General features: G+C 39.1%; 2 protein-coding genes across 4 annotated transcripts in view; both read right to left on the minus strand.

The window, feature by feature from the left end:
* ankrd12 (ankyrin repeat domain 12) overlaps positions 1 to 7,244 on the minus strand; it is a 32,769-nt gene extending 25,525 nt beyond the window's left edge. For both annotated transcript variants that reach the window (XM_080033964.1, XM_080033963.1), the window contains exon 1: positions 7,106 to 7,244. The gene's annotated coding sequence lies outside the window, so the exon portion shown is untranslated. The remainder of the gene's footprint in view (positions 1 to 7,105) is intronic.
* Positions 7,245 to 8,877: 1,633 nt separating this feature from the next.
* Positions 8,878 to 15,580, minus strand: ndufv2 (NADH:ubiquinone oxidoreductase core subunit V2). 2 transcript variants are annotated; one of them, XM_080033818.1, is made up of 8 exons: positions 15,446 to 15,580; positions 14,759 to 14,821; positions 13,410 to 13,472; positions 12,765 to 12,881; positions 12,499 to 12,667; positions 10,250 to 10,359; positions 9,203 to 9,279; positions 8,878 to 9,068 (listed from the first exon to the last, which is right to left on the minus strand). In XM_080033818.1, the coding sequence occupies exons 1-8, from the start codon at positions 15,485 to 15,487 to the stop codon at positions 8,975 to 8,977; spliced, it is 735 nt and encodes a 244-aa protein (XP_079889944.1). In that variant the 5' UTR covers positions 15,488 to 15,580; the 3' UTR covers positions 8,878 to 8,974. The 2 variants fall into 2 exon arrangements, with proteins under 2 accessions (XP_079889944.1, XP_079889945.1); XM_080033819.1 differs by having other exon boundaries at positions 14,759 to 14,816; positions 15,441 to 15,570.
* Between the last annotated feature and the right edge of the window lie 400 nt (positions 15,581 to 15,980).

Raw genomic sequence — 15,980 nt, forward strand, 5'->3', positions numbered from 1 at the left:
TGGAAAACGACCCGTGCTGCTACCAAACCAAGTTGAGTCGAGTCAAGTTGAGCTACATGTGCGGTGGAAAAGCGCCATAAGGTGATCTTTTTCAACTGGGGCTTTTAGCACAGCATTGACAACCTACACCATTATTTACAAACTTATTTCGGTGCAATTTGGCACATGTAAATACTCCGTCCTCGCTGATCACAGTAATGGTGAATCAAATGTACACTTTTTTTGGAGGACAACGCTGTTCTCGTGTTAAACAAACGGCCAAAAAGTCAAAGTATTATGTTGAAAACATTGCCGTGTAAACAGCTTCTAAAAGTGAACTATTCATAGATGTGGCTGCGCTGTATTTAGCTAAGCTTTAAACAAAAGTAAACGGAAACAAGCACAGACTTGCATAGTATTTAAGGCAGCAGGACTAGTAGTGAACCATACCACTGTCGTCTCAATGATTATCCAAATTTGACCACATTTCCAAAAATGTGTCCAAGGTCAAAGAAATTCTACGTTTAATTCAACACAGAACAGAAAAGGAAATGCAAACATACCCATCTAATAACATACACAGAGATTGTTCTGTCAATGAAACACTAATTAACCTATTTTTGGGCATCAGGAAGAAAGTATGGTCAGTGTAAGAGCCAGAGTAAACAGGATACGACTGCTTTCTTAGGCATCAGTGGAGTAAAAGTAATGAAGAATGCGCAGCGCACCACACGCCCAAATTGTTAAAAGTGTGTTTCTGCTTTGTCATGCTGTATTCCCCTTTAGGAAGGTCAAACACTCTCTCCAATTGTCAGTCTTGAAAAAGCACATGGTGGATTGTCAAGGCAGCAACCGCCGTTACACACCGAGATACTGCACTCAACGTAAAAAAAACAAAAACACACATTCAGCTGCTGACAAAGGCTAGCACATGTTGAGTAATCAGGAGGCTCCACCCTCCTCACACAAAAGACACAACCTCACACAAACGCACATTTGCTGGGCCTCTGGGAGACGTAGATATTTGGGCAGATGGATCCAACTCTTAATATCATAAACGGTTGTACTGTTGCTTTGACAGTTTTGTTTGAACTGAAGCACAATCAACGTGGCCTGTAGGCTTTAACTGAAAGTAAAACAGCAGAATTGTAAGCCGTCTGGATTCTGGAATGGAGGAAACAGATGATTGCTGCCTTAAGCACTCCGTATTTTGGATTTTTTTCCCTTTGTTTCCTTCATCCAAATGCTGCTCTTCCTTTGACATGGCCAAGTTAAAAGGTGGAGTCAGCAACTCTGGAGAACTCTTGTCAAAATCACCTTTTGTCAAAATTAGTGACACACGGGTACAGATAGCGGATTGTAAGGAGGAGATATTCACTGATTTTGACAAAAAAGGATATTGAGAAGCATTCTCCACAATTGCTGACACCTTTAAAATAATTCCTAAACACACACCTGCATTATGAGCATTATACACACGCTAACGGTAATTTTTGAACACTTTGCTGGGGGTAAAGATGAGTGAAACACTAACTGACCGTTACGGAGGGACTTTCCCTGAAGATACAAAAAAAGAGGAACTGCATTCCTGTATTATGTAGTATACTATACTAAATGTTGTGTAAAAGCTCAATACATCTATAGCTTTATTACAGCCAGAATTAAAAATAGAACTGTGTTTCTGATGCAAGATGGCTTGTTTAAACCTAAAAGACAAAAAATAAGTCCAGACATCTCAGCCAGCTAGGCCAAGACTTGTTTAAAAAGACAACAGCACAACTGGATCCACCTTTAGGTGTCAGTCTATGGTGTACAACACAACAAGAAAGAGCCCAAGCACTCAGTCAATAGGGCTTAAAACTGGAGCAGCAAATTAATCAAAATAAGCTTGTTATGCATTACCCAAAAAAGAAATCCATTGCGATGAAAGAAACACGTGCTACCACTGTAAATTAGGTAATACTGTATGTCCTTACATAATTGTTCCTGCTTTACAACACCTTGGTCAATACCCTATTCTCTAACTAAGAGGCTTAAAGTCGGACTGGAAGGGCCATTGTAGCCATGGTATGGTTTCCCAGTTACACATACAGTAGGTTATTTTTGTGTCAGTGCTTAAAAAGGCAAACAAATCTTTTTATGAAAAGGTTCAAAAGGAATTCAGCACAATTGTCATTTTAAAGTGACCGGACGTCAGGTTGTTAAGACCGTTTACTGTTTTAATGGCACATATTTCAAATAAATATTTCAATCATGCAGACCTTTTGGTTTGATTTTTTTTTTTAACGTGTCTGCATTGCTTTGGTCACCCTCTCTTCTTGCATAAACATTTGCCTGGATTAGTAAACTTGATGTGACTGCAGGCCTTCATATTTTGATTGTCAGGGAGAAATTAAGAGGAAAATATGATTTTTGTGCATCCAGATCTGCCACTCATCGCGTCTGGGTGAGATCGGAGAATGAATGTGGGCAGTGAATGTTGCCAAGATAGAGAAAGATAAAGTTATATTTTAAAACTGACCAAATCTGCTACCTGGCTTAACATCATAATTCTTTAGACTAGCGAAACAGAAACAACTTAGAGCTGATCATCAGTATTTACATTATCATTTAATTATCCAGTATTTTCATTGGGCTAATATATGTTTACTAATATACAAAATAATACTATGATGTTGACAGCACAAATAAAATTCTTAGTAGCGGCCAAGAAGCTTAAATATTCATGGAGCTTTAAAGTAATTACATAAAGTACCTTGCATTCACAACAGTTGGAAGATTCTCCTTCAAGCCAAATGCTCCTTAATGCTCTACAAACTACACCGACAAATGACAAGACTTGTGTTGAACAAGCCCTCAGGGTGAGCTCCAGAATCATACGCGCCTATGGGCTATGCGGCCAAGCTTGGTATAGCGAAATATCGCCCGTCAGGTCTATTGTGATCCATGGACCCAGAAGTTGATCCTGCTATTCATTTGAATCTAAACGGGAAATAGGATTCCATCTACAGAAAAAAAATCTGGATATTAATCAAAGGCTAATAATTATCTTAAAATTTGTATACTCAATATTGGTGAGTTTGATGTTTTTAATTGCCACGAAAGGTGTTTTATTTGCATGAGATGTTCAGGTTCTGCCTTCAAAAGGGCCCTGGAGAAGTGAAAGAAAAGGCTTTGGAGGACGAATGAAACAAGATCCAAATGAGACAGTCAAGGAAACTCTGCTAGGAATTACAAGGAAGAAAATGTACATCCAACTACATTTCTTACAAGACAAACTGCAGTCACCGAACAACAGGTTTCTATTGTGGGAAACAGACAATGCTTGACAAGTGGCTCATGATGACATAATTTAAGGTTAACCAATATTTGTTGTTCATTACAAATGAATCAGTTCAAGTATGTGCCTCATAGCTAAGAACTATGTTTAACCACTTGTACAGTACAATCCAGTTCATTGGGCCTGTAAGGAATAAATACTACATTTGTCAGAGAAGTATTGGTTCAATCCTTAAAATGCAGCCTTTTCTCCACCCTAATAAACATATGCATTTTAATGTCAAAAACCTATATAAGTAAGGAGTTTATGAGAGAGACTACATGATATATTTCTGTTAAGATGGTCACTGTGTAAAATTAGGTTTAGATGATAGAGTCATTAATTCTTGCAGCTTCTTGGCTAAGAGACATGACAGACGACCCACTGGTCCGTGACCAATCATGGCTTGCCGTCTTTCTCGACGTGCCTGGTGTCATCGCAGGGAAGGAGATGCCAGGAACCGACTTTAGGGAACAAGAATGTAAACAAACAGTAATAGTCCCTTCGAGGAAACCTCAAAAAGGGCAGGGGGATGTTGTTGCCAGAGCTATAAAAAAAAAAACGTTGCTTCATTTTAAAGTTCCACCTAGCGGCACCATCCATCACCATCATTTCTCTTTGCCTGCGTTTACAGTTGTGAGCAAAAGAGCGGTCTGTCCTCGTATTGGTCAATATCGTAACAACAAAAACAAAATTCTGACACACTAGTCTTTCTATTGAGAAATCGTGACTTGTCTCCAATGCAGCATCCATGGTCATGCACGATGGGCGCACTCACACTTGGTTCGGTTGATATAGGCCGCCGTGTAGCGTAAATTTACGTCAGGACCGGCCATCTATGCTCATAAATCAGCATCCGTGCCGAAACACACCTCTTCTAACAGGGCCAGGGCCAAGAAAGTGTACCGTACGGAGCACTCGCACTGGTCAAACGAATCAGACCCCTGGCATTCATCGTGCTTGGGCACGGTACGAATACATAGTGCGAGTGCGCCCTAAGACACAGAATACAGGATAGAAACGATTGATTGTCATACCTACAACCTACATCAGTAAGGTCTGTATGACCAGGTTATAAATCAGGGTGATATCTTAATTCCAAAGCGAGCATAACATCAGAGAAAACAAAAGGAGACACCTCCCTCAGCCTCAATGACGCAGCAAAAAGGTTCTGCTGTATTGATGCCAGAGAACCCAACTGTATGGTGATATATATTGCAATATCAACTACAACTATCTCACATTTAAGTATTTTGCACTGTGGTAATTCTTATTAATTATAAACTAAATCCCCATCTGGATCTTTAGACATAATATTCTCCTTTATCCTAAAAAAGGCAAGTATTGAGATATAAGCACAAACTCATACCTAGTTACCAAAAAAACATGTTTCACAAAGTGGGTGACTGATTCTACTACCACATTAACTAAAAGCTTGCTAATCCAATCACATATAGTTAAGCAAACATCTGATACACCATTATGATAATAGAAGAACCAAATATGTTTATTTAAAAAAATAGTTAATATAGTCTCTGCACAACTGGGGCTATAACTACCAGCATTTTTTTATTGTAATATCAAAAAATAAAAATTATTTAAACATCAAATGTTACCAAGCAAGGGATTAATGTATGAAGTAACAACTACATTAAATTAAAACTATAATCCTAACATATTATAAATTACTATGCATGTCATATCCTATACATTATAGCCTAACAACTGTTGATACATTGATGACAACATTGTAAATTATAGATTTGCGCTCCTGAAATATTATAATTTTCAGTGGCATTTAAGAAATAACATATCAAACTAACCAGATAATTTAGGAAGCAATTTTCAATTATACTAAGATTACTAATGTCAAACTATGGTGCGTCATGTTTGCGTTCGACCCCAAGAAAATGACCACCGCCAATGTTATCAATGATCGCTTCCTTTTTTGGGTTGAATGTGTGACAATGAGTTTTTATGTTGAACCTAAATGAAAACCCTCAAAACATTATGTCTTCCTTGGTACTCCCCCACCCCCCCCCCCCCCCCCTTTCTTATTACAATCTCGCCCCTGGGAATTAAAAAAAATAAATGTATGTTAAACCACGTGGGGATATGTAGTGATTATTTATACAAAACCCACATAATGATGATGGCATGGCACCACACAATGAACAGGGTGAATTTAACAATAGAAAATGGCCAAATAATGGTTGGCTCTCATGATGACTGGCAATTTTCTAAAGCCCACTGGCAATTTTCTTTTGGTAGATATCTTGAGGATCTGTTGTATTCAAGCAATCACCGTCTGACACTGCCTTTAAAAAGAGGGCTGGTTAATTGTTCATTTGAAATAATTTCTAATTTCTCTTGAGTTTATGTAACAATCTTTCAGGATTCGTCAATGGATTTTTTTCTTGTTTAGTTCATTGTTTTGTGATGATGGCCTGCAACTGAAGGCAAATTCCCATTTTGTGATCACAAAGGGAAAAACCTTTAGATGTGGAGATCACAAAATAAATACTTTGTAAATAGATGATGTTTCTATAAGGATACCCCTGCCTTTCTTGTCATGACTATACCACCAGCATGGTCTTAAAATGTATGTTCTTTGTTCCATTTCCTTATTACACAAAATTAAATACATCTCACATATAACACAAGCTGAATTAAGTGTTGTTCATACCGTTTGAATAATCTAGCTCCCCCCCAAAATTTTTTTACATTGTTTCCCCTTCCAATATTCGTAGTACACAAATATATGTATACAAGGTGAATAGCATTTTTATTTTTTTTAACTGGACAATTTTACCACGCAGTCCTACGGTTAGTGGGGTAAGGGAGGTTTTATAATCTCAATGTAAGTGTGTATAAAAGCTGCCTCTACAAAATAGACCTTTAACTTTGGGTATTTTAATTTAAGGTTAATGTTTTGTTGATTTAAAGCTGGCGTTACACGGACAGCCATCTAAAAACACAGGCAGCTTTTGAAACAGGCAACACACCCCCAAGATGTCACAGGAATGGGTTGCTGGTTATTCAAGCTATGCTAGTTCCTTGTGTTAATTAGCAGATCTTAACCACGTTCTTACATTATGACCTGTATTATCATATTACAACTGAACCGAGTGTAAATATACGGTGTTAGCGAGATCATTGCAGACACCACCACCCACCTCACGTTAATTTCGCTCGAGCTTGCCTTCTTCAATATGTTATTGAGCGCTAAAAATGTTCGACTTCGCTATGGTTGGTAAACATTTCGAGCTAAGTAACGTTATGCCATTAATATGATGTCCCACCAGTAAAAATGTTGTGTTATGCAACTCTGTGTCCGCCATAAAGGAAATGTAAGTTCTTGTTTTATGGCAATATTGAGCACGGCACAGCCAGAGACAAAAGCCCACTGCAGCCCCCATCGCTGCCCTCACATCGTGCCCCCCTCCCCAGCGCTTAAATCTAGCTCGCTAGCAAAGCTCGTTCTCAGCCCGACACGACTGGGGCTAAACCCTGCTCACTCTTGTGTTCTTGCCCCGACATTTTCCTACCGCCTGTCCTCTCGCTACGAAAAGGGCAGCGTGCTATTAAAACCACAGATATGAGAAATTTCAGCCAGTGAAGAGAAAGTGCTACGCACGTGGCACACAACTATACCAAGCCCACGCAAGACACATAACACTCAATTTACAGTTTACTTCACGTTAGCTTCACGTTGTTAGCTTGCTCGCGGACGGCTAACGTTAACCAGAATTTTTCTTCACCTCTTATGATTCAAGGCGAGGAAACAACAAAATATTGAGTGCTTACCTTTCCACTGGGTTACTTGCTCCCGCCGACTCATTCAGGATCAGCCTATGTGTGAATATTGCGCAATATAAACAGTTATTTCCTAAATATTGGACGTTAACCGTAGCCTACGGCTGTGTGACGTTCATCTCTGCATTTGAAAACATCGCAGCCGTTCGTCGCTCGTTCGTTCGGAGAAAAGCCCAGCATAACATGCAAGCGGCGCTCTGATTGGTCGAAAGGGGCCATGTGACCGCGCTAAGCCCCCACCGGCCAGTTTATAAACTCTCCGTCTGCTGGATAGACTTGAGATGGGTATGTGTCAAATACGATTTAACTCTTTATTACATGGACGCGTGAGTAAATCCGTACCTATAACGTTGAACTTATTCTTTGTGATTTCACATAGTGTCAGCTAGCGTCGTGTTTAACATGTGTTTCGAGTGAATTTAGAATGAGAGGGAGAAACAGTAATGGACACTTGACGTCATCTTTTCCGCTGATGTGTTGCGGTCTGTGGGAACTTTCTCGAAGATCAACAGTGGAATGGCGGCTCCTTACTTTCTCGTGAGCATTGGCTGCATAGTTTGGCAACATTTTTAAAGAAACAATCTGGTCTTAGCTGACTTTTCCCCCCCGACCCATTCCATTGGTATAGGCCCGCTTTGAATTGGTTGCGCAGTGACATTTGCATCATGGGTGTATAATGCGCGCATGCGTGATGATGATGCGTAATATGTTGCAGAGCAGGCTTGAGCTTGAAAGTCGCAAGAGGAAGCCAGAGTGGGGGAGGGGCACCGGCTAGACACGAAAACGCCACCGGGGCGTGATGGAAATGACAGGAGCAGTTGTATGAAGGGGGCTTTGCTTTGGAGGCCACTGAAAGCCAGGGTTTATCATACAATAGCTTGGCCGGATTATGAATCAGGAATTCATGTAGGCTATAAATTATGATACATGCTTAAATTGCTCTTTTGAGATAGGCCTACCTGTTATTACATTCTGATTAGAACATTTTGTTTTGAAGCTGTATACTCAAATTAATGATGACATCAAGGTTTTAGTTTGAGTATGTGCATTGTAAAGCAAGACTAGCTGAAACACAAATTCAATCTCCAATTCTGGCTGTAGTGAATGTATCTCTTAATATGTGATCAAACAATGATGTTATAATTCTGACTCAATATGTATGTGGACTCCCCTTTCTGTCCTGTTTGTATAAATACTGTATTATGGGGGGTAAGAATGAACTAGTATGCATGCATAACAGTTAATGCGCCATAATTCAACATAGTAAATGCACATGACTCTACACTACACGATTTATAGCCAAGCAAAACCCCTGCTTGTCAAGAAAGGCTGTCTCTTTAGAAGCTTTGACAATGGAAATTGGCATGTGCTTCTTTTGTTTGACAGTAAAGCATCATGGGTTAAAACTAGGTGATGCATAAAAAATATATATATTAATTTTCTCGTCCATAAATTTAGGATTAAGTTATTTTGGTCAGCTACAATATTCGCATGGAAAAGATAGCATCAGAAAATACCCTTGTCAAATCTTTAAGACCAGGAAAAGACATGTCAGAATATTAATTCTTGTAAATACCAGATAATGATTGCAAAAATACAAGATACTTCATGTTGACATTTCAACCTCCTACTTTCAAATATTTCCAATAGATTAAACAACTTATAAATGTGTTATCTCTAGCATAACATCTGTTTATAATTATATCCAGTTTTCTGTATTGTAGTCTTGTAAGTGACACACTGACACCTAGAGCATTGGTACATGAACAGTTTATTTACATAATATGTTTGAGTACAACATAATATCAGCTTCAGGGAGGAGTTGCTTTTGAAATCGGCAGCAGATGGGGCCCAACATATCTACAGGTCCGCTCTTACACCAAAGCCCGGTCCTGGAGGAGGCTCGGTCAGAGAAGTCAATCCACCCGCAGGCTCACAGGAGAAACGCCCGTTCCTGTAGAAAAGGGACAAGGGAATTGTGTTTATAATATCAGTGTACATACAACCATTGGAAAAATGATCAAAAACAAATTACAATGATCACACAGAAAAATATAATGAAAAATCCATGGTGGTATTTGTATGTACCTGGGCCCAGGTAATGGGACTCTGCCAGCTATAAGTTCATCAATAATGTGCTCGATGTCCTTAGGTGCGAGGTCCTCCTGGAGACGAGACAAAAGGAGAATGAATGAGAAGAAAGCAGAATACTGTGTAGCTTTTCAGTGCAAGTGGTCTCCCCTTTATTACGGAGCAATCTTTATTTTAGAACGCAGATTTTATATTCAAACTCACAATGATCCCACTTCCACAATAATAACCCTTTCCAATTTTAAAATGACGTTTCATTGATAAAAATACATGCAGAATAATTCTGCCCCGTGATGCTTTTTGCTTCAAAAACCGAATAATTTATATTACCGTAATCAACATTCGGCCGAATTATAAAAGATATGAGTGGTAAAATGAAACGCCGTGTGGGAGCCGAAAGAGCCAGCTCTTGTTGGTGAGCTGATCCAATGATCCGGCTCACTAAAATAACCGAAATTCCCATCACTAGACCTGACGTGTGCCTGTTTACAAACTGTACCATCTGGAATAAAACTAAATGTGTATAATTGATAACTGAAAGAATCCTATAGCGAAAGCTGCATGCTAATTATTAACATACTGTAAAATGCTAGACCCAGTACTATAATGCTCTTGGCATTGACACATTGCACCTTGTCTGCCTCTAATGACGACACCTTAGCCATTTAAGATGATATGGAAAACTCCCCTTTTCACCATCATATTTATTTTAATTGGGTCATTAACTTATGCTCAGTCTGTAATAACCACATTCCCCTTGGCAATTGAGTGCAGAATTAGTTTCAGCAAAATAATAATATTCAACCAGAAATCCAAAAATCCAGCCTTTCATCATATCACATCCGGCTCATTACAATTCATTAGTTTAGACTGAAGCATTATACTTGTAGACTGTACTACACATGTCTCCAAAAAAATATAAACAAGGTAGGACTCCTGAGCTAGGTCTGAAAAATGTATTCCATGTGTGACTCATTTTAGATGTAACCTAATTTAGCTATGTCTGGTAAGTGAGCCATCTGCACAGAGTAGTCATGCACTCACGTAATAGTTGTCGTTGATCTGGACCATTGGAGCATTCACACAGGCACCCAGACATTCCACTTCTATTAGCGTGAACATCTTGTCGGCAGTAGTCTCTCCAACCTTGATACCTGCGGGAAAACAAATAAAGACATGCTTCATATTTGGCAAACCTCCTCTGCTCGGGAAGGATGCAAGTTATGTTACTGAAAACTAATATTTCAATTCAAGCGGTCCTAACTGGCTGTAACACACTATACGTTAGCTAGGGCTGGGCGATATATCGAATATATGCGATGTATCGCGAGATGTTCTCCACGGGATGTATAAAATTACCCTATCGCGAACATCGAATACAAATTGGCACGTAATGTGTTTTTTTTAGCCGCCGCCACCGGCAAACTCGCTGGTGTTCGCTTCTCTCGCTCTTTCCTGTGGCTCTCTGCCTCACAGACTCACATGCATTGGCAACTCACTCACTCCCCCCTCCCAACAAGAGTCTCCTGGGCGCGCACCTGTGACGTAGTCTGCAGTGCGCCCTGTGTGTGTTTACTTCATGCTTTTATCGCCATGTGAAAACAACGAGAGGGGGAGAAAAAGACGAGGGCTCTGTGCTCTTATGACAGCCGAACGATCGGGTGGAGGGGGGCGCGAAAGACGGCGATGGTGGCCGTTGTTCATAGCATGGACCTTTTTTGTAGGTCCATGCTTATGAGAAGAAGCACAAAGGCGAACGACCGGGGGAGGCGGGCGCACATGACAGCATTAGCGGCCGGTGTACACAGCACAGCCTGCCCTGGTCCTTATGAGAGGAAGGCTAGTGGCTACACATGCGAAAGAACGGGGGAGGCGGGTGCTTGACAGCATAAGCGACCGCTGTACAGAGCCTGGTCCACATGAGAGGAATGCGAACGAGCGCCGGGGGGTGGATTACTCCGACTTCACGGAGAGTTTTTGGTCCAACGTCACACAACCACGGCATCACATTTATTACGGGCAGCCTCTTATAATAGGTCCATGTCAGCACCAAGGGAGGTGCACACCGTTTATTAACTAAAAGTCTATGTAAAGTAGGCTACATTTGCGAGTATTTTTTATAAAATAAAAAATAGTGTTTTAGTGATAATGCAGGAGGGCTAGATCAATAGGTATGAATAGCATCCAGGAATGGTGCATTGGTTAGAATGCAAGGAATGATGATGATGAGACTTTGCTTTCTTTAGACTATATTATTCTCAGCCGTAAGCTATTTATTTAAATCCTCTGATTGTCTTCCAGTTTTATTTTCATGAACTCAATACAGGGAAATTAAACAATAAGGCAGGTAACAGAGGGACGATGAGCCACCTGCTGGTTGCGCTCGCATGAATCACTCTCTCGGACTAACAGGCAGAAAACAAAACTTAACTTATACACTATAGGAGCAACTGCTCTTAAAGCGACAGTAACCATTATAAATGTCAGAGCCTTTTATACACATAGACTACTATTATGGAGCAAAATCTGTTCTGCATTTAAAGTTGGGCTGCTATCTTCAGGGGGTTAGTGGTGATAAACAATTAGTGAGTGGTTGTAATGAGTCATAATTAGTGTTCTCAGTTTACAGACTAACAGAAGATGGAAAAAACTGTTTCCAAATAAAATAATGCTGGATCCATTGTATGGGAGTGGAAGGATGTGGAATAATCAATACGATGTGCAAACTCTTTGCCATGTGCAAGTTTCAAATTGTTCCAATAGAAAGCACTAAAGAATATAAACAATATGTTGTTTCATGTAGCCTAATGCATCGTTAGTGCAGACACATTTTGCAGGGACTATTTAAATCATATTACTGGTGTGATGTTATGCAAAAAATTAATTAAATTGAACATTTAGGATGTGCTCTAGAGGAGATTTGAAATATATCGAGATATATATCGTGTATCGAGATATAGTAAAAAAATATTGAGATATTGATTTTAGCCCATATCGCCCAGCCCTAATGTTAGCTATAATAAAAAAAAAAAGTATAACCTGATTTTTAAGGGGATTTGAATCACAAACAAAGGGGAGGTTGCCGCACAGACTGAAGTTAATTTCCGTCTTGTATGTTTTCTTGTTTGCTGCTACAGCTGACTGTTTGAATTGCTGAGGCCTCTGTATATTTACATGTTTGTTCCCAATCTCTGTTCATCTTAAATATACACAATAAAAAAAATATTGTTTTCATCAGTGTTTTCATCTCTTCTTTGGGGTCCTGTGGTAAAATGGAAAATACTCTCTCGTACCCAGTTTGTTTTGGATAGCCTCCAGGATGCTGTCCGAGTTACAGAGCATGCAGGGTGTTGTTGTGCAGATCTGAATGAAGTACTTTCCCACAGGCTGACGCAGGAACATCGTGTAGAACGTGGCTACTTCATACACTCTCATTGGAGCCACTTCCAGCACCTCAGCCACCTACACCGAAAAACAATTAAAGGCATTCAATGAGGTGACACTTACATGAGGCATGGTGTGTGTAATGGTATTTTATAAATCAAAATGTTCACTGTGCCTTGTTCATGGCGGAGATAGGGAGCCATCCATGTTGCCTCTGGGCTACATCCAACACTGGGATGGTGGCTGCCTGCTTGTGTCCAACAGGGTACATAGAAATGATAGCCTCAATTCTCTACAGGGAAAAAAAAGAGTTGGTTAGGATAAGAATATCTTTGCATTCCTCTTTTGCACTTTATCAAATAAGACTATTTTGAACTGTCTTTTAATGCTCTTAATAAAGCATTGCCAGCATATATTAAAGCACTATGGGGCTGATAAAATCGTCTAAAAAGCGCTATACAAGTCGAGTCGATTTACCATTTAAAAGAGATGCCCTGGTGCTTGATCAAATAATCCTTATTTCATCTAGATAAAAATTATCAGGTGCTTGTATAATATATTTTACTGTCCTTAACAGTGGTACATTTAAATACACATGGCTAGAAAACCTCTATCATGTTCCAGCTTCTATGATGGAAAAACACAATTATTTTTTATAAAGAAAACTGAAGTAAGGTATGCATGACAAGCTTGACTTGTTTTGTCTTCATTTGCCATAAATACTTGCATATTAGCACTGGAAAATATCAGAAAATAATCATGAATAAAAAACATCAATGCATCCCATAAATGCTCTGCTCAAAACAGATGTAAACGTTACCTGCTTGTTCTCCTCAGTGAAGTCAAAGGGAGTATCAGGGTTGTTGTCAGGAGTATCTCTATGCTACAACAGAAAGACAGCAGTGTTAAATGACAGTTACAAAAGGTATAATTATCCTAAGTTTTCTTGGCATAACAAATTGTCTGCCAAGAAGTAATAAATCGTGTTCAATTGTTACTTGTCAACCACCACTTTAATGTGAGTAAACGGCTTACGAGCAGTATCTAAGAGTATCTGATCAAATATGAATAACTTTTCTTGCGAGCCCTGAGCCCGCAGGGGGAAACAGCTGCTGCTATCAGACCATAGAAAAAGACTCAACGGGGATAACAATTACTTTGTCTTCTGCACACACTGCCCCCTTGTGAGCAGCTAACATCCTTTGAGCAATTTAGAGAAAAAAAACTTTAAATGTAATGGTGTTTGTAGTTAAACGTGTTAAAAAAACATTCCTAATTTAAATAGGGTACTTTTAAGATCATTTCAATCACAGACCAAAAACATCTTCGCCAACAAGGGACACTGAGACCATGGCGTCTTCCATTACATGAGAAAAGCACCTGTGAGGCTTCTGCTGCAAAGCGTGGCTATAATAGGCTCTTAAGGCAGCTACCCAGATAATGAACTTTTGAAAAAACTGATACCTTTGGGATTATTTTAGCAAAATTGGAAGCATAAACATATTGCCGAGTTATGCCTCACATTTACATATTTCTTTGATTGTAAAAGTTCATAAAACTCACACTTAAGATAATGGTTGTGAGAGATTTGATTATGTTGGTATTGTGTGTAAATAAGGGTGTAAAACATTTCCGAAATAGAAATGAGACATCAGTCTCCCAAATGTCAGAACACAGAATGAAGCAAAGAAAGCTCATTATGATTTAATCCTGTTGTATAATCCTGTTTCGTAAAACCCCAAATCAGTTTTCTTAACCCTTTGAAAGTGCATTTTCTATACTAAAATAAAGTAATAATGGTCTGATGTTTTGCCACAATACAAGGTATTGGTTTGCATTATTATGTGCATGGTCTATATAACAACTGGGCTGTTCGCAGTGACACTAATCCATAGAGGTCAGTCACAATGAAAACAGACATATTAGTCTGAATGTTTTGAACACCAGGAACAACAATCAATCTCAGAGGTCCTTTAGTATTGATTTCTGTTCGAACTTGTAGCTCAGTGATTTATAAATTATTTAAATTAACCTGATTCATTGTCACCCAATATGTGCAGTTTATGTATTCTACAGTCATTACACAATAATAAAACTGACTAAGTAGCAATGGTGGCTTTTTTATTATTCTGCACTTTTTTTCCACTTGAAGAAACTGTAATAACTCACCACAAAGATGCCACCAGCTCCTGCTCTCGCAGCAGACCGATGCAGACTCCTGACCTGCCTCGCCTGCAAATACACAGAGAACAAAGACACATAAAACACTTGATAGGGTGGACTGATACTTTAACATCCAAAGAAAGAGCCAATAGCGGATATGTCTGAAAATGAACTTTCTAATCAATCAACTGGTAGTACATTAAAAAGATAAATACTTTTTAAAAAACGTACTCGTGGTCTACCACAGAGAAAGTATGTTATGTACCTACCTAGTATACCATAATTACATTACAACAACATAATTGTCTAAGCATTTTAAAGAATGTATAGTCAAATGTCTTTACGATAACAACTCAGACCTAAGTAATGGCTGGGTATGGTATGAAACCAGTTTACAGCTATTTAATCTTAAATCAAAGATGTGGTGTATGACATTTAAATGAGCATATCACTACGTGTTCTGTGATACATAATTGCTTACTTCTGAGGCTAAATGTACCCTACGTTTGTTTATCCAAAGATCACCTTGTATCAGAAAGCTAACCAAACTAGCATGCTACTGTTACCAAACGCTGGTTAGCTTAGCGGCCTTTACTGCTTGCCCTTGTGAGGAGTCAAATCATTTTATATCCAAATCACCGAAAGGGGCATTTACACTTTTACCCAAAACCATGGAGAATAAAACGACCTTACCGTGTGCGATACCGCAGAGCGAACAGCAGCAGACAAAAACATCTTTAGGGCTTGAAGTTTGGTCCCGGTGCGTTAGCAAATGGACGGGACAGCAGCGGCCGACATCAACACCACTCACGCTCGATTAAACGGGTCTAACGTTGGATGCTACGTCAGTAGCCTACGTCAGCTCAATCGATCCCAGATGGAAAACTGTGGATGAGAAAAACAAACGATGCCAAAAGCCATTTGAACCATGATTTAAACGATTCCTTTGAACAATATTGTTATATTCCAAATAATGAGAAGAGCAAAAACATGTAATGACACATACTTGCATAGCCTATTACAATAATGGAATGCAATAGCCTAATAAAGTTACAAAGATCTTGTCAGTAAAGCAAGAATAATAAACTGCAATCCTAAGAGCATATACAAAACATAGCCTAGATATTCAGTGGACATGAAAACATTTAAAAATAAAAAATACCTTTTGGTTTTTATAGATAGCATATGCATTAGGTGTGTTACTTTTTTTGTCAAGTTGTATCAATGA

The sequence above is a fragment of the Ammodytes marinus genome (genome assembly GCF_949987685.1).
Source record: "Ammodytes marinus genome assembly, chromosome: 9".
Taxonomy (NCBI): domain Eukaryota; kingdom Metazoa; phylum Chordata; class Actinopteri; order Uranoscopiformes; family Ammodytidae; genus Ammodytes; species Ammodytes marinus.

What these genes read in the sequence shown, in the direction of transcription:
- ndufv2 (XM_080033818.1), bottom strand. Translation starts at nt 15,487, where the DNA reads ATGTTTTTGTCTGCTGCTGTTCGCTCTGCGGTATCGCACACG. An exon ending in GCTCTGCGGTATCGCACACG is followed by an intron (nt 14,822 to 15,445) that starts GTAAGGTCGTTT and finishes GTGTATTTGCAG; the next exon opens with GCGAGGCAGGTCAGGAGTCT. An exon ending in GAGCTGGTGGCATCTTTGTG is followed by an intron (nt 13,473 to 14,758) that starts GTGAGTTATTAC and finishes TTTCTGTTGTAG; the next exon opens with CATAGAGATACTCCTGACAA.